The 22,241-nt window shown below is 48.4% G+C and overlaps 1 protein-coding gene and 1 non-coding gene across 2 annotated transcripts; both read right to left on the bottom strand.

Moving 5' to 3' along the window:
• Positions 1-2,134: 2,134 nt before the first annotated feature.
• Positions 2,135-7,432, bottom strand: SDS (serine dehydratase). Its single transcript, XM_063088040.1, has 7 exons — positions 7,280-7,432; positions 6,870-6,909; positions 6,481-6,620; positions 6,289-6,380; positions 5,283-5,510; positions 3,351-3,475; positions 2,135-2,343 (listed from the first exon to the last, which is right to left on the bottom strand). Exons 1-7 carry the CDS (start codon positions 7,430-7,432, stop codon positions 2,135-2,137), a joined length of 987 nt encoding a protein of 328 aa, XP_062944110.1.
• A 4,249-nt stretch (positions 7,433-11,681) lies between these two features.
• Positions 11,682-11,786, bottom strand: LOC134371321 (U6 spliceosomal RNA). Its single transcript, XR_010022759.1, has one exon. It is a non-coding gene; the product is annotated as a U6 spliceosomal RNA (small nuclear RNA).
• Between the last annotated feature and the right edge of the window lie 10,455 nt (positions 11,787-22,241).

Here is a 22,241-nt window from a genome sequence, read left to right on the forward strand (position 1 = left end):
GCTAGTACATTTCCCAGCCCCCTAGAGAATGTTTTCATACCCTGTGTCTCTTCTGATGCCCATGACAGCCCTGTTAGGTGGGAGAGGTGGGGATTTTCATGTGTTTTACAGATGAGGAAGCAGACTTGGGGAAGGGAAGTAATGTGCCCCAAGTCTCAAGATTGGGGCCCAGGCCTCCCTCCCCATCTCCTGACGATGCCTCAGGCCTTGGCAAATCAGGGTTCACACCTACTGTGTGCTATGCACTAAGCCTTCACAAGCACTCCTGAGGTTGGGGCTTCCATGAGGCCCATTTGACAGATGAGTAAGTAGGGGTGGGGTGGTGGTGGGTCTCCCAGGGTCACCAGTCTATTCCTTAGAATGATTCTGGCCCCTCTTTCTTCTTTCCGGGAAGTGGGGGTGGTCATGAAGTTAGGCAGACTCATGCAGACGGTCCCCCACTGGGACTTCCACTGACTTGGCACAAACAGGACCCACTTTTTCAGAGGCAGCCAGAAAGGCGGTGCCACTCAGCTCCTGCACTGGGAGTTTCCCACAATCCTCAGTTTCAAGATGGCAGCTGCAGACCCATCCACAACTTCTGCCCTGCTGTGAAGGACAAGGGTCTGGCCAGCTGGCCGGCCCCAGCACATGGTGACTCGGCTCCTCCTCTATCAGGCAGAGGTGTCTGCCTCGCTCCTTTTGGGGATTTTGTGCCTGGCTCAGGTGGGACAGTGGAAGCTGGAGGCAATCCTGTTCCCACAGGTTTTCCTGGACTGAACACTATTCAGTCCTACTCTGTCCTTCAGGAAATATTCTGGGGCCAAGGGGCTGACTTGATTTCCCATCTCTGCCAGACTTCCCTTGGTGTCTTAGCCCCAGGTTTTTAAAGGACATGTACTGCTCCTCCTGGGTGGAAATCAGTAGGTAGGCCTGTCTCCGTTGGGTTTTCCACTCCTCCTGAAATCTCACAGTCCTGCTGTTTGTCAGGGGATGGGGCTCTGCAAGCCCATGCAGGTCTGAATGGTAATCAAACTTCACTTTGAACTTGGAGTCCCAAAAAAGTACCCTGGGGGGCTGCTATATGTGGTGAGGGGATATTTTGAGTGGTGGTTGGTGCTGCGGAGGTAGGGGTGGGGTGGGTCCCTCCATGGCCTTGAGTCAGCCCCAGCAATCCCTCCTTTATCTGTGTTATACCCGGCCTTCAGCATATGCTTTCACTGGAAGAGGGTTCCATGTTTCCAGAGGGTTTGCATGACATTGACCTCAAGTCCACCCACCCGTTCTCCATCCCAGAGATGGGTGTCCAGTGTCATTTAAACACCCCCCAAAGTGGGAGACTCACTACTCTGCTCCTAGTGGTTCTGTGATAAAATCATTCTGACTTAGCAGGAAGGACTTCATTTCAGGATGAGGTTGGCTTTGTTTGGTTCTGCCTTCAGTGGAGGCAGCCTTTGTCCCACCCAGGTCCCTCTTGTTTAGCTCCCAGTCCCTCACCTGCGTCCTGTGATACAGGGAACCCTCGCCCCCCACCCCCCAACATGCGAGCCCAGCTGGACTTGGGCTTCTGGCCTCGCTGTGGGGCCCCAGGGTTCCCGGGTGCCAGGGTGGGTGGAGTCTGCTCACTGTCGAGTGTGGGGGCTGAGAGCAGGCATGTGGGGGTAGGTGGGGGGGAGGGAGGACAGCTGATGGAGAAATTCAAAGGATCTTTGTTTCATAAATACATATCTTTTCAGTGAAAAAGTTTGCACATTAGAAAAATGAGGAAGGGTGGTGTTGGGCTTTCTGGGAGGAAGGATGAGATGGTTCCTCAGCCCTGGACCACAGCCCCATCCATCTGCCCAGGGAGAAAGCCTGGGGTGGGGTCACCTCACTTGGAGGAGGCCCCTCCCCACTGCAATTCCGGTTCTTCCCACTCACCATGCTCTGAGAGCATGGTGTGTCACTTGTGGGTGGTTGCCACCCTGGCAGGGGTGGCTGTGGATGGTCACAGAGCAGTTCATCTCACAGCCTTGCTGGCTGCTGACCTTCCAGCCCCACCTCAGGGAGCTTCTGGCTTCTCGGCACAGCTGGCTCATGATGACACAGGCTCACAGCCAAACACCAGCCCCTCCCTGGTCTCCCAAGCAAGAGGGGACAAATGGGTGAGAGGGCCTCACTTGGGCAGCCCGTTCTCCATGCCCAGCTGTTCCTTGAGCTCCTGCAGCTGGGCCAGACTGATGTTGCTGCCCCCGCAGACGATGACCACGAGGGAGGGTAGGGGGGCCTGTAGCTTCCCCTCTCCTTGCAGCTTCTGGACCACATGGCTGTAGACGGTGGCCAGGGCTGCCCCACAGGCGGGCTCCACAAGGATCTTCTCGTCATCTGCCAGAGAAGGGGCATGCAAGCGTGGGTGCGCGGGGACTGCTCCGCCGTTGTCAGAGCTGGGAGTAACGAGCCGATCAGCTCTCAGCCTGGGATAGACTCACTCGGGTCCTGGACCAAACCTCCCATCGTCACCCTAGGTCAGACCTTCCAAGACTGAGCCAGAGCCTACGTTTCAGCCTGAGTGCTAACTCTGACAAAATGATTGTAATTGCCTGAGCACTGTGTTGAGAATTTTGAGGGATCATATGAACAAGAGTGTCACGGTTGGTTAGCCACTTGTCTGTGCATACAGGGGAATTAAGTGGCTGCATAAATGCTTTTTTTTGGCCATCCCTGTCCTAGGCCGAACCCAGGAAGAGTCCAACCTAGCTCCAAACCCACCTCTGAATCCAACTCTGAGCTCTATGCTTTCCTTTTTTACCTTGGCTACCAGGAAGCTCAGAACCAACATTTTAAATACTCAGCTATTATTCCCTACTGTCATAGTTACCAGGTTTGCTTCTTCTTCTTTTTTTTTTTTAAAAGATGACCAGTAAGGGGATCTTAACCCTTCACTTGGTGTTGTCAGCACCACACTCTCCCAAGTGAGCTAACTGGCCATCCCCACATAGGGATCTGAACCCGTGGCTTTAGTGTTAGCAGCACCACACTCTCCCAAATGAGCCACGGGCCAGCCTATTATCAGGTTTGCTTCTTCATTTGTGGCTTTGGCTTTTCTATTTTCACCTCTGCACTGTGTTATCTTTCATTAACGGGAGTTCTAGAAGGGATGAGAAACTGAACTGTGAAGAAAACTTGGGGTGGAGCTAGCAGGTTAGTTCAGTTGGTTAGAGAGCAGCCTTATAACCTGAAGGTTACAGGTTTAGATCCCTGTACTGGCCAGCTGCCATAAAGAAAAAAAAAGAAAGAAAATTTGGGGTGAATTGGATCCCTTGGCACAGCAAGTTAACCACCACTTAGTTCCTGAGCTAGCAGGTCGGGTCTAGAAAGGACTTGGCACGTACCCACAAACTTCTCAATCGCAGCCACAGCCTCCTGGTCTGAGATGACTTCAGAGAAGATGGGGTGTTCCTGAAACAGCCTCAGGGCCTGAGCCCCCACGGTCTTCACGCCTAGGGCCTTGGCAACACTGGGAGAGGTGGAGATAGAGAAGGGGATGAGGGAAACAGACAGTAGAGAGAGGAGGGAGGCAGAGATGGGGACAGGGAGGGAGAGAGAGAGAGAGGCGGACATGAGAGAGGGGGCAATGGGCCGGTGGGCAGGGGCCTGGGAGTGTCCTCTGTAGCTGTGAAGAACTGAAAAGCCCCCTGGGCTCCCCTAACAGAGTGAGGTCTTCCGATAAGGAACAGATAGTTTGATCGAGATAAATAGTATCATATTCTATTCAACGTTGAGTCAGGAGCAAATGCTTCAAAGGACCCTTGCTCCAGGTTGTATCCACCTGGTCAATGCTCCTAAGCTTAGCACTTCTCTGCCTGCCCACATTCTGCCCTGTCCTTCAAGGCTCAGGAATAAGGCCACCACCTCCAAGGAGTCCTCCACGGAGACCACTCAGTCCCATGGCCCTATGTGAAATTCTCAAATGGTACTCCCCCATAGTAATAAGCAGTTGAGTACTTCTTGAGAAAGTATTAGGTGCCAAGCACTTCACGAGCATTATTTAATTATCACAATAGTTTTTGCTGTTATTAATTGGCTCAAACAATAGTTTTTGCTGTTATTAATTGGCTCAAACAATAGTTTTTGCTGTTATTAATTGGATTTTACAGAAGGGAAACTGAGGCAGAGTGTGCAGTCAGTTGCCCAAGGTCACATGTCTGGGGAATGGTGGCCCTGGGCCTACAAGCAGGATCCATGTAACTATAGGAATGTCACTGGTAACCAATATGTTGACTCTCTCCCCAGTTCCGGGGGTGACCACTGGTCCTGTCCCTGTGAACATCCTGAGGGCCTGGACCACCTTGGCTCTCAGGTGACATGTGGCTCAACCATGACTTCTTCAGTCTCAGTGACTTGGAAGCAGAAGCTGCCACAGCAGCTCCAGAGTGCTGGGCTCAGGAAACCAGATGTTCTTACCCGGACTCAGTCTTCCTTATCTGTGGCAGAGACTGCTGTCTACCCCAATATCTATTCTAGCTGCACACATGGATGCTTGATATAAAACATTTCCCAGGCTCTCTTGCAGCTAGGTGTGGTCATGTGACTAAGCTTTGGCCAATGAGAAGTAAGTGGAAACACTATGTCTGTCTGTAAAGGTTGGGGCATAGCCTTTTTCCCTTTCTCTCTTCTTCCTGCCATATAGAGTTGGGTGTGATGGTTGGCATTCGAGCAGCCATGTTGGACCATAAAGCTTCATGCAAAGATGGTGGGCAACAAACTCAAGGAACCTGAGTGCCCAACTTCATGGAGTTGCCCCTGGACTGCCTGCCTCTAGACTTTTTCATATAAAAGAGAAATAAAGTTCAATCTTGTTTAAGTCACTGTTATTTTGGGCTCCTGTGTAATGTGGCCAAAACCTTAACCTAATTAAACACATCTATCAAAAGTTTGGGGCTGGGATATGAATTCTTTGGGAGAGCTATATTTATTCATCACTGTCTCCACAGGATTAGCCAGTGTCTCATACATATTAGGGGCTCCGTAAAATGGTTGGCAAATTAATGAGGTCTGTAAAGCCCTGCCACAGAGGAACTCAAGAAATGATTAATATTAGAGTCCTCATGAGAAGTGTGACATCCATGGTAAAGAGTCACACAAACTTGGGTTCAAGTCCCAGCCTTACCACTCACTGGCTGTGTGACTCTGGGCAAGTGACCAAGGCCTCAGTTTCCCCACCTGTAAAATGGGTCTGATATCAGGATCTGCCTCGCAGCCAGCACTGAGGGGGGCTCCCCAAGGCTCTCTGAACATCCAAAGGAGGCACCCCAGCAGCTTACCTGGTAATCTTGGGCAGGGAGACGAGCTTGCCTGCAGCCGTGGCAGCGTGGAAGCTGTGGGCACCGATGGTCTCCATGGCAATGATGGGCACATCCCCCCAGCCAACCTCCTGCAGCCCCTGGACTACTCCGCACAACAGCCCCCCGCCACCCACCGACAGTGCGATGGCTCCTGGCTTTGTGCTCAGTGTCTCCTTCAGTTCGTTCACAATGGAAGTGTGGCCTTCCCTGGAGGGTGGGGAGAGGGGTGGCAGGTCAAGGCTGGGGTTCCAGAGACATCAGGCAGGGGTCCCCAGAGACAACAGCTCAGGTCCTCACTTGCTGTCATCCCAGGTAGCTCACAGGCCTTGGGGCTAGTTCCCACCTCCTCTCCTCCACCTTCCAGCATCTGCATTTCTATCTAGAGGCTTTCTGTGCCCCTCGGAGCTGCCTACAAATGTGGCAACTGGTGGTGCCTGAAGAGGACTCCCCTGAGAGCAGCCCTCAGCGATGACTGTGGGAGTGGATGTACATACTCCCCTGCTCCCTTTCCCCCAGCTGGGAAAACTGGTGTGTGTTCTATGCTGGCTCCCCAGGTCCCCAAGGGACTGAGCTCCAGCTGCCCCAGCAGTCACCTGCCCTGAAATCTCCCTTGACTGGCTTCCTTCCTTCCCCACTTCCCCACTGAATTGCCTCCCAATAACTGCTTTCACTGGAATCTTTGTCCCAGGGTCTGCTTCCGGGGCTCCCAGTCTCTGACATCTGTGCATCTGTGTGCTTGTGTTTGCTCTTGGATGTGCTGTGTGCAGTGAGGGGGAATGGGCATTTGGTGCATGTGTGTGCACCACTGCTGTTGTGCATATGTCTGTGCTTCCACATGATGGTGTGGCCCCGGTGGGAGGGTCTGTGTGCACACGTGTATATCTGCTGTGCACGACGGTGGGACGATGTGCATTCTGGCAGATGCTGCCCAGTGGTGTAGGGGTTTGACTGCTATCCACACCAGGTGACCCTGAACTCCACGTACCAGATGAGGGGGTCATCAAAGGGGGAGATGTAGACCCAGCCTGGGTTGTTCTTCGCCAGGGCCTTGGCCAGCTCGAAGGCCTCATCCAACATCTGCGAGATCACAGGGAAGGCGGGAGGGGGTGAGGCACTGGGGGGGACCCAGTCCAGCCACCAAGTGCCCTCGTGGCCCTTGCCATGGGTTGGCACTCACCTCACCCACCACCTTGACCATAGCGCCTTCATTCTTGAGCCGCTCGATGGTTAGGGTAGGTGTGGTGCTGGGCACGACGATGGTGGCAGGGATGCCCAGTTTCCTGGCGGCGTATGCGGCTGCCATGCCTGCGTTGCCCGCTGCCAGGGGTGGGGGTGGAGAATGTGATGGTGTGGGAGGGTCTGGGAGCCCAGCCAGGACTGCTCACCCCCAACTTGGGGCTCTGGATCCCCTCCAATGGTGACCACCGGCCTCCCCCTGGAATTCCAAATTGGGACTGCTGCAAATGTTTGCAACAGCTCATTGCTGGGGAAATCAGGGTCCAGAGAGGTGGAGCACCTGGCCCCAGGACACACAGCAGAGGACAGGAGGGGAAGCACGTTACTTACCTGAGGAGCAGACGAAATGTTCACAGCCTTGCTCAGCCCACTATGGAGACAAGTTGTGGGGGGGGGGTCAGGCCCACCCCCAGTCTGCTGGGCTCTCCCCTCCCACTTCTTCTTCCTTCACATGGGATTTGGGCTGCGCTAGTCTCAGACTGCATCTTCCCTCTCCAAAAAGACTGGCTCAGGGAAGGGTGAAGGAAGGCAGGTGACAGATGGCTCTGGGATCTGTCCCAAAGGGACCCTTGTGGACAGGCAACCCTTAACCAGAAGAAGCCCTAATGGCGGATGCTGAAGTCTTGTGGGGAGTCAGCAGACCTGCTGGGCTCCTGTTATATCACACTACACTGGCCCTGCCCTGTTGAGGAAGGAGGATCAGCCACCCCCACCCAGATGATGTGGGCACTATCCTGTACCGTCTTGCAGAGGTGCCCGATGCCCCGGATCTTGAAGGAGCCAGAGGGCTGGGCACTGTCCATCTTGAGATAAACACTGGTGCCGGCCACTTTGGATAGAGCCATGCTGTCACGGATGGGGGTCTTCACGTGCAGGGGCTCTCTAGATGTCATTGCTGGGAGAAAGAAAGGAAACCCGGAGGGTCAGGAGAGCTGGCCTCAGTGCCAGCAGCCACCACCCAGTAGGCAGTGTGCCTGGGAGTAACCCCTTCTGCTATGAGTTAAATGTGTCCCCAAAAGTTCTTGTGTTGAAAACTTGACACCATTGTAACAGTGTTAAGAGGCTGTGAAATCTAATTATGTTATTTGAAATCTGGGGCCTTTGAGAGGTGATTGGATCATGAGGACTGTGCCCTTGTGAATGGACTGATCCATTCATGGAGTAATGGGTGTGGCTCTGATGGCTTTGGAAGGAGAGCCAGTGAGGAGGTTAGCTCTCTTTAGCTCTGGCCATTCTCTTGCCATGTGATACCCTGCATGGCTGTAGAGAGTCACCACCCAGAAAAAGGTCCTCACCAGATGTATTACCTGGACCTTGGACTTCCCAGTCCCTGAAACTGTTAATAAATTTTATTTCTTTATACATTACCCAATCAGGTATTCTGTTATAAGCAACAGAAATGGACTAATACACTTTCTTCCATTTCCCAGGTGGCAAGAAAGGGCTCAGATGGTATTGCATCCTGGAGACCAGGGTTCAGATCTCAACTGGGCCACCTCCTCCCCATATGACATCCAACGAGCAACCTTCCCTCAGCCTCAGTTCTCTCATCTGTGAAATGGGGCTAAGGATCACTCCCCCAATCCTACATTACCACCTCCTCCCCCATGCTGGGAGGCTATGGAACATCAGAAAAAACATTCAAACCATGCAGCTTTTGAAAAGCATGAAGTGGATGTGGACTTGCATGTGCTGATTCAGAAGGAACTGCAAGATGGTTAAGTGGATGAGGTAAGGGCAAGATATCAGTTAGAGTCTATGCAAAAAATGCAGACACACACATACAATCCACATGCTCACATGTGCACAGAACAGCTCAGGAAACACACACAAGCTGGTCAGGGTGGGGGCCACTGGGGAAAGCTGGCACTTGGTACACGACATTCTTCTTTGTACTGTTTGAGTGTTTTGCCATGTGCCTATATTACTTATTTAAATACATATGTTTTTTAAAAACTAACTGGGCTGGCTGGTTAGCTCAGTTGGTTAGAGCACAGTGTTATAACACCAAGGTCAAGAGTTCAGATCCCGGGCCGGCCCGTGGCTCACTCGGGAGAGTGCGGTGCTGATAACACCAAGGCCCCGGGTTCGGATCCCATATACGGATGGCCGGTTCGCTCACTGGCTGAGCGTGGTGCTGACAACACCAAGTCAAGGGTTAAGATCCCCTTACCGGTCATCTTTTAAGAAAAAAAAAAAAAAAAAAAGTTCAGATCCCTGTACTGGCCAGCCTCAAAAAAAATAAAACACACACACACACAAACCAAAAAAAACAACTAACCTTTGGAAAGTCCAGTATCCAGTTTGGAAAAGCTTTTTTATTATTATTATTTTTTATAATAATTATTACAGTATTTAATAATCACCTATAAAGTGATTAGCTTGTGCCAGGATATTAATTCATTTACTCCTCTTAGCAATCCTAGCAAATGGTGTTATTACCCCATTCTCCTGGTGAGGAAACAGGCTCCAGCTGTGTTTTCCAGGGGCACAACATGAGCTCTTCCCATCCCACATGCACCTCTCATGATGTGACATGGACATTTTTCTCAGTGAGAGGCGGGTATAGCTTCCTCCCCTTGAGTCCTGGGCTCCTGCAACTGCTGGTAAATGTTTAACGATCAACCCTCCGAGAGAAAAGAAAGCCCGGGTTCATAGTGTGTGTGGCTTCCATGATGGACACTCTCTCTCCAGGACCAATTTCAAACTACCAATGTGGAGCTGAGAAGAGCCAGCACAGCCCACTCTCACTGTGCCCAAGGCTAGGTCAGAAAAAGTGACAGACGTCTCCTGCCCTCCTCGCTGGGAAGCTCCCTCTCAGAACCCAGCCGCCACACTAGAAGGAAGCCCAGGCCAGTTGCACAGGCCACATGGAGGTGTTCCACCTGATGGCTACAGGGAGATCCTGGGTGGTGACCAGAGTCAACTGCCAGACCTGGGAGCAAGGAAGCCTTTGAGATGACTCTAGCCCAGCCACTGTCACACTGCAGCAATATGAGGGCCCCCAAGTGAGAACTGCCTTGCTGAGCCCAGTCAAGCCCAGAACCATGATAGATAATGGTAAAACGATTGCTGGTGTTTTAGGTCATGTTTTGGGGTCGTTTGCTACACGGCAATGGCAATGGGAATGTTAACTATCTCTTGCCCAAGGTCACACAGCTAGTGAGTGGGGGAGGCAGGACTTGAACTCAGGCAGTAGGCTCCAGAGCCCAGGCTTTCTCTGGGACCAATGGGTGTGGCTCGGGCCTCCCCTTCTGGATGGGCTTGTGGTGATTAAGAAGTTGAGCTGGCCCAGAGTCTGGCCACACCCATGTGTGCCCACTAGGCCTTTTCATTCCTCCCTCTCTCCTGCTGAGAGTCACAGGGGAGATTTGATTCTCCCCAACTTGGGCTGAGCCAGAAGAGATCAGCAGGAGGCTGAGGGGCCTATCTAGTTCCCCCCACTTTCACCATCCCTGAAGTCCAGGCAAGGATGGCTAGTCAGTTCCCCTCCCTACCCCCCAGCCATCCAATGACAACATCCAGCCCTTGACCTGGATGCTCCTGGCTCAGACATCCCAGCTCCTAGACTGGGCCAGATATCCCTCATTCAGAAGGAAAGTGAGGGATGGATATCCTGACCACCCCACGAGCTTCAGCACCCCACAAATATGGGCACCCCATGTCTGAGTAAACCAATATTCAGGGACTGGGAGGGGGGACTTAACCAGACACCACCTCTCCCCTAGATCTCTTGAATAAAAGTCAGAGATTGGGGGAACTCCAAAACAGGGACATCCCTGAATCTGTTTAACTTTCAGCTCCTGGAGGTTACCACTGATATGATTTGAATGTATCCCCAAAAAGCATGTGTTGGAAACTTAATACTCAGTGCAACAATGTTGGGAGTTGCTTAGTTGCTTGAATAGCTTAATGCTGATTATAAAAGGGCCTGAGGCTGAGAGTTCCATCTCTCCCTCTCTCTCCCCATCTCTTTGCCCTTCCACCATGGGGTGACCCAGCAAGAAAGCCCTGACCAGATATCTGCCACTTGATCGTGGACTTCCCAGCCTCCGAAACTTGAGCCAATACATTTCTGTTCATTATAAATTGCCCAATCTCAGGTATTCTGTTATGGCAGCAAGAATGAATTAAGACACGCCCAAACAATGGCATGCTGTTCTGACATTGAAGGGCCTGTGTGGATCCCCACGGCCTAGCCTCAGGGAGTCCTCTCAGTTGGGGGTGGGAGGAGGTGGCCATAAAGACCCCTTTCAGGTAGATTTGGGAAGCCCCTCCCACCACGTGTCACGAGTTACGCCTCCAGGTAAGGGGGCAGGGCTCCCCCTACAGGCAGCCGCGGCTCTCTGTAAAACGGGCATCTGTAAAACAGGCATCCGTTAAGCTCTGGCCCGGGTAACACAAGACTTCAAAAAGGAGGCTGTGCCAGGCGTGGAGAAAGGAGAGGACGCTGAAGCCCCTGTCTGCCCGCGCGACGCCTCGCAGTCAGAAATCACTCCCCCTCTCACTCAGCTCATAGTGAGCGCGCAGTAAATACTAACAATTACTGTATCTGGGCTGGACACTTTATGTGCACTATCTCATTTCATCTCCCAACAATCTTAGGAGGAACGTTCTACTATTATCCCCATTTTACAGATGAGGAAACTGAGGCACAAAGCTGGACGCTAACCCGGCCAGTCTGGCTCCAAAGCATAGGTTTTTATGCTCAGCTGACTTTCTATCTCCCCCTCTCCCGCTGGGAAACCCTCGGCTGGCCCCAGGTACTCCGGTCCTGGGGTGGGACTGAGGACGGGGCCACTCACCAGGCGATCCAACTGGGCGGCTGGACAGAGCGAGCCAGGGAGGAAGGGAGGGAGAGACAGGCTGGGTAGAAGGCCCACGGAGAGATGGAGGGAGGACAGCTAGACTCTCTTCTGAATTGTCGCAGGGGCTGCCCGGTCCTGGTCCCGGGCTTTATTCCCCTGGCTCCTCAGGGCAGCCAATGAGGCCCCAGGGCCGGCCCCGCCCCCGCCAGGCCCCGCCCCCAGACCCGAGGCCGCCAGGGGCTTCCAGGAGGGGAGGGGGAAGCCGGCTGCGCTTTCCTCTCTGGCAGCTTCCTCTTGTCTTTCTTTCTTCTTCTTCTTCTTCTTCTTTTTTTTTTTAAATATGGAACCCTTCACGAATTTGCGTATCATCCTTACGCAGGGGCCATGCTAATCTCTGCACCGTTCCAATTTTTAGTATATGTACTGCCCAGGCGAGCACTTCCTCTTGTCTTTCCACCCCGACCCCCTCCTCTCCACCTCTTTCCCATCATCATTTTCTGCACTTGCCAATGGGGACAACACCTACTTCCCAAGGACCATTATTAGGAGGATTGCATGAGGATCCTGTGAGTTGATGCACTTAAAGTCATTAGCATGTGATGGCACATAGTAGGTGCTCAAGTAACAGTAATAATAACGAAGCCAGAATGTCTAACAGCCACTGAGCTCTCAGCAAGTGCCAGACTACGTAGGAGGGGGGTACTGTTATTATCCACATCTTACAGAAAGGGAAGCTGAGGTCCAAGAGGTTGTCACTTGTCCAGGATCACACAGACAGTAGAGGGAGTAGATGGCATTGGAACCCAGGCTGTCTGCCTCCCTAACCTGCAATCCAAACACAGTTTTTCACTGTTTTCTTTATTACCTTCTCCTGTCATCCTTTTATGATTCTTTTGGCATAAGGATCAGGAGGGTAAGACCCAGGGGGCCAGGGTTCAAATCTTGGCCCTGTCATTTACTAGCTGTGCGGCCCTGGACAAATTGCTTTGCTTCCTGGAGCATCTGTTTGCTCATTCATAAAATGGGGATGATAATGGTATCTCCTCCCTAAGCTTAGATGAGTGTTGGGTAAGTGTTGGGTAAGTTGTCATCATCATCATCATCACCACCTTCATCATCACAGAATAGGAAGGTCTTGCATTAAAACTCTCCCTGCCCCACGCCAGGACTCCTCTCTTCTTGGGCTGTGTGCAGAGGTCTGTCTGTCCACAAGACACAAACACACACACACACACAAACAAACACACAGGCCCTGCTGGCTCTTTCCCAGGCCCCCTCAACAAAGCTTTCTTGTCAGGTTGGCTGGGACAAGAATATTAATGAGACAGAGGGAAGCTAGGGCACAAACAGCCTGCACAGCCATCCCCCTCTGTGGGACAAGCTGTCCCACCCTCTGACCTTCTGCAGTATTCCCAAGCCCCCACCCCAGTGAGACATCCACTGCATTGGGGACATGAGGTGGCAAAGCTGGGGCAATGTGGACATTGTGAAGCCGACATGTGGACAGAGCCGCCCTTGTGTGTATTTGAGTGATACAGCTGGCACTCATTGTCTGAGCACCTGCTAGTGCCCGATCCCATACCATGTGTTTCCCATGTGGGGTCTCACTTAAGTCCCAGACAACCAGGTGAGTGGGCATTTTGAGTCCCATGTTATAAGTGAAGGAACAGGCTCAGAGGTTGAGAAAAATGGCCCAAGACCACTGGGTGGCAGCCATGGAAGGCAAACTCAGGAATTCTGAGTCCCTTGTGGACACGGGACCAATGGAGAGGGTTGAGGTAGGGGTGGGCATCTGGCCAGTCTGGCCATGAGGTTATCCATGCAGTCAGGGAGATGGGACTGAAGGAAGACAGCTATTAACTGTCCTATAATACTGAATTATATAATGCTGTCCTATGCACAGTGTCATGCCTGGATGTTGGGGGGTGGGTGGTTTTGGAGCTGCAAGTGGTGGGATAAAGATTACTTATTCATTCTTTAGACCTCTAGATATTGTTCCATTTGTTTCAGGAAAAATGTATCAGTGTAGTGATTAGAAAAACACCAAATTAAGAAACCTGACCATATAAGAACCAAAAAGGGGGGAAAAGACAAAATACATATTACTGTCCTTGACATCCTGTCTGGGCATATCCTTTTTTAAATAACAACTCGATTGAGATATAATTCACATATCCTACAATTCGCCCATTTACAGAATGTCAATTTTAGAACTTTTTCATCACCCCCCAAAGAAAACCTGGACCTGTGAACAGTCACTCCTCATCTTCCCTATCCCGCCACCGTTGGCAGCCACCAGTCTGTTTTCTGACTCGATAGATTTGCCTGTTCTTTTGTCATTTCATAGAAAGGGAATCACATTTGGCCTTTTGTGTCTGGCTTCTTTCACTTGGCATAAAGTTTTCAGGGTTCACCCATGTTGCATCATGTACCAGTCTTACACTCCTTTTTATGACTGAATAATATTCCATCATTTGAATATACCACATTTCATTTATCCATTTATCAATTTATGGACATTTGCTGTCTGAGCATATCTTCATTTTAAAATATGTAAAAAAACATCTACACATGTGGGTACATGTGTAGTTCTATCACATGGATGGGCAGACCAAGACCTTAAGAGGGCAAGGGGCTTGCCCTAGGTGGCCCTGGGAAGAAAAGGAGAGATCCAGATAGAGTGGTGATATGATGGGGGCAGTTCTGATCCATATGTCAGCTGCTGGGGGGTCTCAGAGGAAGAGATGAACCTCAGAGGGATTAATTCAAGCTCTTGACTCCAGCATGCAAGGTGTGTCCATTTCCAGATAGCAAACAAGTGCTTTCCCGAGAGGCTGTGTAGCCTTGTGGCACACAGCATGGGCTGTGGAGTCAGACAGTCCCAAGTTCAAATCCAACTTTTACTATCCACTTGCTGTGTGACTTTGGACAAGTCCCTTAACCTCTCTGTGCTTCCGTTTCTCCAACTATTAGTACTTTCCACCTCTTAGATTTGTTATGAGGCTTTAATGACTTAATTAATATAAAGCTGTAAGAACAGTGTTCAGCACATAGAGGGCACTTAAGAGGTGATGACCATTTTTATTTACTCGTCCTCAAGAAGGCATTTGTGCCCCTAGCTCTGGGTGATGGAGCATAAGGGCGCTCTTCTCCCACTGAGTTCTCCTTTGAAAGGTTCTGGGAGGCAGGGGAGGAAAGTCCAAATTGCCTTCCTCCATTTAACAGATGGGCAAACTGAGACATGGCCCAACCTGAAACAAGAAGGTGCGGGCAAAGTCTGCAGTCCCAGGCAGAGGGGCATGAATCCTGGGCAAGTGCCTCTCTCATCTCCACCTCCTGGATCTGTTACATCTCACCTTCCTGGGACATGTCCCTGAGAATGGCCAGATCAATGTGTCCCTGGCTGCAGGAGGTGGGGATTCTGACGGTTGTTTTCACAGCTGGGGTGGAACTGGCAGCTCTTACCTCTGCTTGCGCTCCCTGGCAGGAGCAGCCAGCCCAGTCTCCCGATTAGTTAAGGTTTCTGGCTCCTGAGTCTATCAGACTTAGACTCAAACTGCTGCCCTGCTATGTGGCCTTGGAGTGGTCACCTAACTTCCTTTAGCCTCAGTTTCCTGCCCCGAGAGATGAGGACAATGATTGGGGATAGTGGCAGCCTAGTGCTGGCCACCAAGGAAGGGCTCACAGAACAGTAGCTGCTATTATTATTATTACCTTTGCTATTATTATTATCCATGACTTCCCATTCCTTCCAGTCCCCTTTCCCGAGTCCTTCCTCCACGCTCAGCTCCTCCTTCATGATTCCTCCCTGGCATCTGGGTTGGAGCCTCTCTGGGATTCTGCAGCCTGGCAACCCCTGTCTCTCCCCAGCTGGGCCATGAGCAGCCTGAGGACAGACTTGTACTTGACTCCATCCCTGGTGAACTTCTTGCTGCCATCTCATCCCTTCACTGGCAGCTCCGTCATTCAGTTTCTTAGGCCCCCAAACCTCTTGATGTCTCTTTATCTCTCACACACATTGTATCTGCTGCAGCAGCAAGGCCTCGTGGCCTTGACCTTCAAAACATCCAGAATCCAAACACTTCCCATCAACCTCCACTGCTACCACTCTTGTCCAAGCTGCCGGATCCTGTGGACCCTTGGAGGAGCCCCTTCATTGGTTTCCCTGCTCCCATCTTGGCTCCCTGGCAGCTCATTCCCCACACAGCAGCTGGAGGGATCCTGTTCAACCTGAGTCAGATCATGCTGCTGCTCTGCTCAGGATCCTCCCATGTCTCCCTCTTTATTTGGAATACAAGCTAAAGGCCTGAGTGTGGTCTCCAAGTCCTGCTTGACCTGGCCCCATTACCTCTCTTCCCTCCTCCCCACCACTCTCCCTTCCATCCACTCTGCTCCAGCCACACTGGCCTGCTTGCCGTTCCTCCTACATGCCAGGCACTCTCCTGCCTCAGGACCTTTGCACCTGCCCTCCACTGCCTGGCTTATTTTTGTCTCAGATATCCATGTATTTCACCCTCTTACCTCCTTTAAATATTTACTTAAGCATCACCTTTGCAGAGAGGACTTCCCTAGTCCCTCTATCTAAAATCACACAACCTGCTTTTGTTTTTTCTGTAGCACTTGACATCATATCATCCCTCATTTCTCTTGTTATTGCCTGTTCTCCACCCTCACCCCCACCCCACTAGATTGTGAGCTCCAGGAGGGTAGGGTTTCTGCCTGTTTTGTCCACTACTGAATTCTCAGTGCCTAGAACAGTGCCTGGCATATAGTAGGCGTTCAATAAACATTGGCCAACTCATTCCCAAATGAAACAAAGAAAAAGAAGAAGGAAAAAATACTGAGTGGTCATCTATTCTATGCAGGCATGGGGCTGGGGTCATCACAACAGCCCTGGGAGGGAATTCTGTAATGATCTCAACTGATCCATTGATGAGCCTGAAGAGAACTTGCTCAGAGTAGGGGCATATGGTCCTTCTTATCCAGAGGAAGAGCTGTGCCCAAGACACTGCTGTTAGCCCCTCATGCCTGACTGTAAGCCAGTGTCTGTTTCCAACCTTTGCTCAGCCTTCTTATTACCTGGTTTTCATGCATTCATTGCCCTAAATGCAAAAGTACCTTGTAAATATTCTAAAGACCCAAGAACTCATTAAGTCCCCTAGGATGGTTTCTATATCCCGAGACTGTCCTTTCTTTTGCCAGACCTGTCCTTTCTGCACATTCTCCACTTTTTCCAGCCCTTCTTCAAATAACCCTCCACACCAAATCCCTTACTCAAGGACAGTGGTTTTCAAAGTGTGGCAATCTTGCACCCCAGGGGGCATTGGGCAATGTCTGGAGACATTTTTGGTTGTCATGCCTGGGATGAAGGATACTATTGGCATCTACTGGGTGGAGGCCAGGGGTGCTGCTCAATATCCTGCAATGTGCAGAGCACCCCTCACAACAAAGAGTGATCTGGTTCCAAATATCAGTAGTGCTGAGGCTGAGAACTCTGCTCAAAAGTAATATGGAATGAGCACTGTGATACCTACACCTTGTTCTACTTTCTCTACTTCTATGAGTACGGCCAGGACTTAATCCCATGTGAGCAAAATGTATTTTATCTGAAAAGCTGTTGTTCCATATGCAACTGCTATTCAACCAAACCCCCCAGAGAAGTTAAATGATTTTTTTTTTTCTTGGTGAAATTAATCCAATCCAATCAGGCCTCCCTTGTTTTGGACTTAATGCATTTAACCTCTGTGGCTCTCACTGCAGGACTTGGCATTTAGCTCTCTTTATTTCATTCACCTGGCTTCAACCCATCACTTGATGAGGTTGAGACTTTGAGTAAACCATCTTTGTGTCATTTGATGGTGCTGTCTGTAGCGGTGCCTCCCAGCTTTGCGTCATTCCCAAATGTGACCAACAGCCTCTCTGTAGGCCCTTATGTCTAACACTGGCCATAACAGTCAAGGTCAGGATCCCATGGCCACACCAGGCCTCTCCCTGAGGTTATCATCACCCATCAATCAGCATGTGATGGGGGAAGCTGGCCAGGTCCAAATGCCCTAAGACGGATTTTGTCCAAAGCTCACTGAAAAATCAAGATATTTGCATCAGGATTAAGCCTCAGACCACAAACTCCCCGTGCAAAAATGAAAACTCCTTTATTTGTTTCATTTTTATTTCAAGCGGATACTTAGCGTGAGGCAACAAGGGGTTTCTCCTTCGACCAGGGGCTGTGATGACATTGTGGTGACATTCAGGGGACCAAGGCAGGGAGGGGGGCTCCAAACCCTTGACCTTATAACACCCTGCTCTAACCAACTGAGCTAACTGGCCTGCCCTTCTGTCCTAACGGGATCCCTCCCTCATTCCCAGCCATATGCTTCCTCATCCTATCACCTGGGGCCTGGGCAACCATTCCAGAGCAGGGGCACTGAGAATCTCACGGTTCTTCCTTCCAATTTTTGGTCTCTGCCATAGCTCTTTCTGTTTCTCTGAAGTCCAAGGCATTTGAACGTACAACCCAGCCCATTCCCTCTTCCTCTTATTCTGCTGTCAGCTCCATTTCCTGAAGCAAAGGGCATAGAGGAGCCTCACTGCTGCTGCTTTTAGGAACCCCCACCCTGTAGCTGTGGAGTGCTGGATGAAATTAAACCAATTGTTTAATTTGCAGGAAGCGGGCGGGTCTCTTGTGAAACCTCTGGTAGCTTGAAACTGTCCACTGTGGGAGTATTTATGCCATGGAAATCAGAAAATGCTACAAATCAGAACTCTTTGTTTCTTTCTTCCTTCTTCCTTCGTTTCTTTGTTTCTTTCATTCTCTCTCACTCTCTTCATTTTAATTAATAGTTAGTTATTTGGGGGAGCAGGTTTACCAGAATTCCATTGAAGCCGGGCCAAGTGGAAGAAAGGAAATACAAGGTGGGCTGGGGGCAGGGGGAGTGATGTTAATATTCCCAAAATATTATTCCACCTGATTATGCAGACAAATAACTATGGCAAAAGGGTAAAAAATTGTTTTTGGTGATTCCAGGATAGCTCCTGCTCATTGCTCCTTCTGTATCTAATGGTTATAGCCAATTCCTTTTCCAGTTTTTTCTCTGTCATCTGCTGGCTCCCCCTCATCTAGATCTGAGAAATGGGCTTGTTTCTCTCACTGTTTTAAAATACAGGACTTTTGCAAATTAAACTCTGTTTTAATGAGAATGAAAAAAAAGCCTCATTATTTAAACACTCTCTGAGAAGACTGCAAAACAAAGAATCCTCTTGTAAGAAGTATTGTTATTTCCCATCACTTTACAAGTTTCAGGGTGGGAACTAAAAAAACCCAACTTTTTATTTTAGAGTAGTTTTAGATTTCCTAACTAAAATAAAAAGATTTTTAAAAATTTATAAAATAACATTTTTATTTATAAAATTTATAAAGACAGTATAGAGAGTTCTCATATACCTACCCTACACCCACTTTCCCTTATCATTAATCTTACATTAGTTGGTACATTTGTCTCAATTATTGAACCAATATTGATACAGTATAACACCCTAAAACTCCATACTTTATTTAGATTTTCTTAGTTTTTCCCTAATATTCTTTTTTTCTGTCCCAGGATCCCATCCGGGATACCACATTACATTTAGTCGTCAAGTCTCCTTAGGCTCCTCTTGGCTATGACAGTTTCTCAGACTTCTCTTGTTTTTGATGACCTTGACTGTTTTGAACAGTACTGGTCAGGGATTTTGTAGCATGTCCCTCAACTCGGGTCTGTCTGATGTTTTTTCTCATGAGAAGACTGATTTATGGGATTTGGGGAGGAAGACCACAGAGGTGAAATGCCATTCTCATCACACCCTATCAAGGCACATCAACTGTCAACTGACTTTTAACCTTGTCACTGTTGCTTTTAACCTTGATCATCTGGCTGAGGTAGTGTTTGTCAGATTTCTCCACTGTAAAGTTATTCTTTCTTCGGGGTGTAGGAATTTTTTTAAACTTGCTGAGCATCTTTAAAAAAAAATTTTTTTTTAAATGGACACATTGTAGTTGTACGTATTTATGGTGTACAATTTGATGTTTCAATACACATATGTTGTATAATGATTATATCAGGGTATTTAGGATATTTTTCACCTCATGCATTATCATTTCTTTATGATGAGAACATTCAACAGCCTCTTTTCTAGCTATTTTGTAATATACAATACCTTACTATTAACCATTCTCATCCTACTGTGCAGTAGAACACCAGAACTTACTTCTCCTATCTAATTGTAACTTTGTATCCATTGACCAACCTTTCCCCATTCTCCCACCTCTCTCCCCAGTCTCTGCTGCGCTCTCTGCTTCTATGATATCAACTCTCTTTTCTTTTTCTTTCTTTCTTTTTTTCTTTTCTTTTCTTTTTGTTTTTGTGGCTGGCTGGAACAGGGATCTAAACCCTTGACTTTGGTGTTATCAGTGTTACCAGCACCACACTCTGCCAAGTGAACTAGCCGGCCAGCCTTCTTTTTCTTTTTATATTCCACGTATGAGTGACATCATGCAGTATTTGTCTTTCTGTGTCTGGCTTATTTCACTAAACATGATGTCCTCCAGGTCCATCAGTGTTGTTGTGGATGACAGTATTTCATTATTTTTTATGGCTGAATTGTAGTCCATTGTGAATATAGACCACATTTTCTTTATCCTTTCAACCATTGTTGGGCACGTGGGTTGATTCCAGATCCTGGCTATTGTGAATAGTGCTGCAGTAAACATGGGGGTGCAGATAGCTCTTCAACATACTGATTTCCTTTCCTTTGAATGTATACCCAGTAGTAGGATTGCTGGGTCATGCGGTAGTTCTATTTTTAAGTTTCTGAGGATTCTCTGTAGTATTTTCTACAGTGGCTGTCCTAATTTACAATCTTGTGGGATTTTTTTAAAAGTTGTGTTCATCTGTGTTCCACACAAATCCACCGTTTATTTTGGGTATTTACTCTCCTTGTTTGGTAATTGTCTTTCTGCCTGAATGTCACTTAGATCTGTCTGTATTAGGGTGGGGAAATCATTACATAAAGCCAAAGGATTTACTAACACTTGTCTCTCCCCTAGTGACAATGACACCTCTCACTTTGGGTCCACACTGTCTCCTAGACAGATTCTCTAGACTGTGCTGTCCAATATGATAGCCACTGGTCACCTATGGCTATTTAAATCTAAATTAATCAAAATTAAATAAAATGTAAAGTTTAGCTCCTCAGTCACACTAACCATATCGTAAGAGCCCAGTAGACACAGATAGTGAGTGGCTACCATATTGGGCAGTGCAAATTATAGAACATTTCCATCATGGGTCCCTGCCTGCCTTCTTGCCTCTCTCCCCTATCCCCACCTCCCCTAGTTACCCCGGGATAAGCAGTATTATCAGCTTTGTTCTCCATGAGCCTACAGGCATCATACACAATCACAGCTTGGTATATTGCACATTTTTGATCTTTGTAAAAAAAAAAAATGTCATCACACACTGTTATTTCTTTTCCTTTTCTCACTTATAATGCACATGAACATCTCTTTGGGTCAATAGATTTAGATCTAATTTAATCCTTATAATGGCTGCATAAAATTCCACAGTGAAGTTTTATTATGACTTATTCTACCATTCCGGATTCAAGAACATACGAGCTTCCAGTTTTTTTTCCAAGTTCACTATTTCTATTTATTTATTTTTAAAGTTTATTTTATTTTATTATTTTAATTGACACATAATGATTATTCATATTTATGGGGGACAGCATGATATTTTGATACATGTATACAATGTGCAATGATCAAATCAGGGTAATTCGTAATCCCAACATCTCAAACATTTGCCCTTTATTTGTGCTGGGAGCATTCAAAATCCTCTCTTTAGCTATTTAAAATTATACAATAAATTGTTGTTAACTATAGCTCCCCTGCAGTGGTATAGAACACTAGAACTTATTCCTCCTATCTAGCTGTAATTCTGTATCCAGTTGTATTAGTCCATTTTTGTGCTGCTATAACAGAATTACCTGAGACTGGGTAATTTATAAAGAACAGAGGTTTATTTGGCTTACGATTCTGGGACAGCCACATCTAGCGCAGGCCTCAGGCTGCTTCTTCTCATGGTGGAAAGTGGCAGGCAGCCGGCAGGTACAAACAGATCACATGGTGAGAGGAAGCAAGAGAGACAGAGAAGGGAGGTGCCAGGGTCTTTTCAAACAACCAGCTCTTGCAGGAACTAATAGAGCGAGAACTCACTCATTAATCCCCCCTCCCCCAGGGAGAACATTAATCCATTCATGAGGGATCTATCCCCATGCTCAAACAGCTCCCAACACTGCCACACTGGGGATAAGATTTCCACATGAGTTTTGGGGGGACAAGTCCAAACTCTATCCCCAGTTGACCAACCTTTCCCCTCCCCCACTCCTGCCACCCTTCCCAGTCTATCATAATCACAACTCTACTCTCTACTTCTATGAGTTGAATTTTTTTAGCTTCCACATATGAGTGAGAACGTGTGGTATTTATTTTTCCGTGCCTGACTTATTTTGCTTAACATAATGTCCTCCGGCCTCTCTATATTGCCCCTAGTGACAGGATTTTATTCTTTTTTATGACTGAATAATATTCCATTGTTTATATATATATATAAAACACATTTTATTTATCCAATCATGTGTTGATGGACATTTGGGTTGGTTTCATATCTTGACTATTGTGAATAGTGCTGAAATAAACATGGGAATGTAGCTGTCTTTTTGACATACTGATTTCCTTTCCTTTGGATATGCACCCAATAGTGGGATTGCTGGAGCATGTGGTAATTTTATTTTATGCCTACCCTCTGATACTTTTTTTTTTTTTTTTTTTTTACAGAGAATAAGTTCCCAAATTAAA

This window comes from Cynocephalus volans, chromosome 2, assembly GCF_027409185.1.
Source record: "Cynocephalus volans isolate mCynVol1 chromosome 2, mCynVol1.pri, whole genome shotgun sequence".
Classification (NCBI taxonomy): domain Eukaryota; kingdom Metazoa; phylum Chordata; class Mammalia; order Dermoptera; family Cynocephalidae; genus Cynocephalus; species Cynocephalus volans.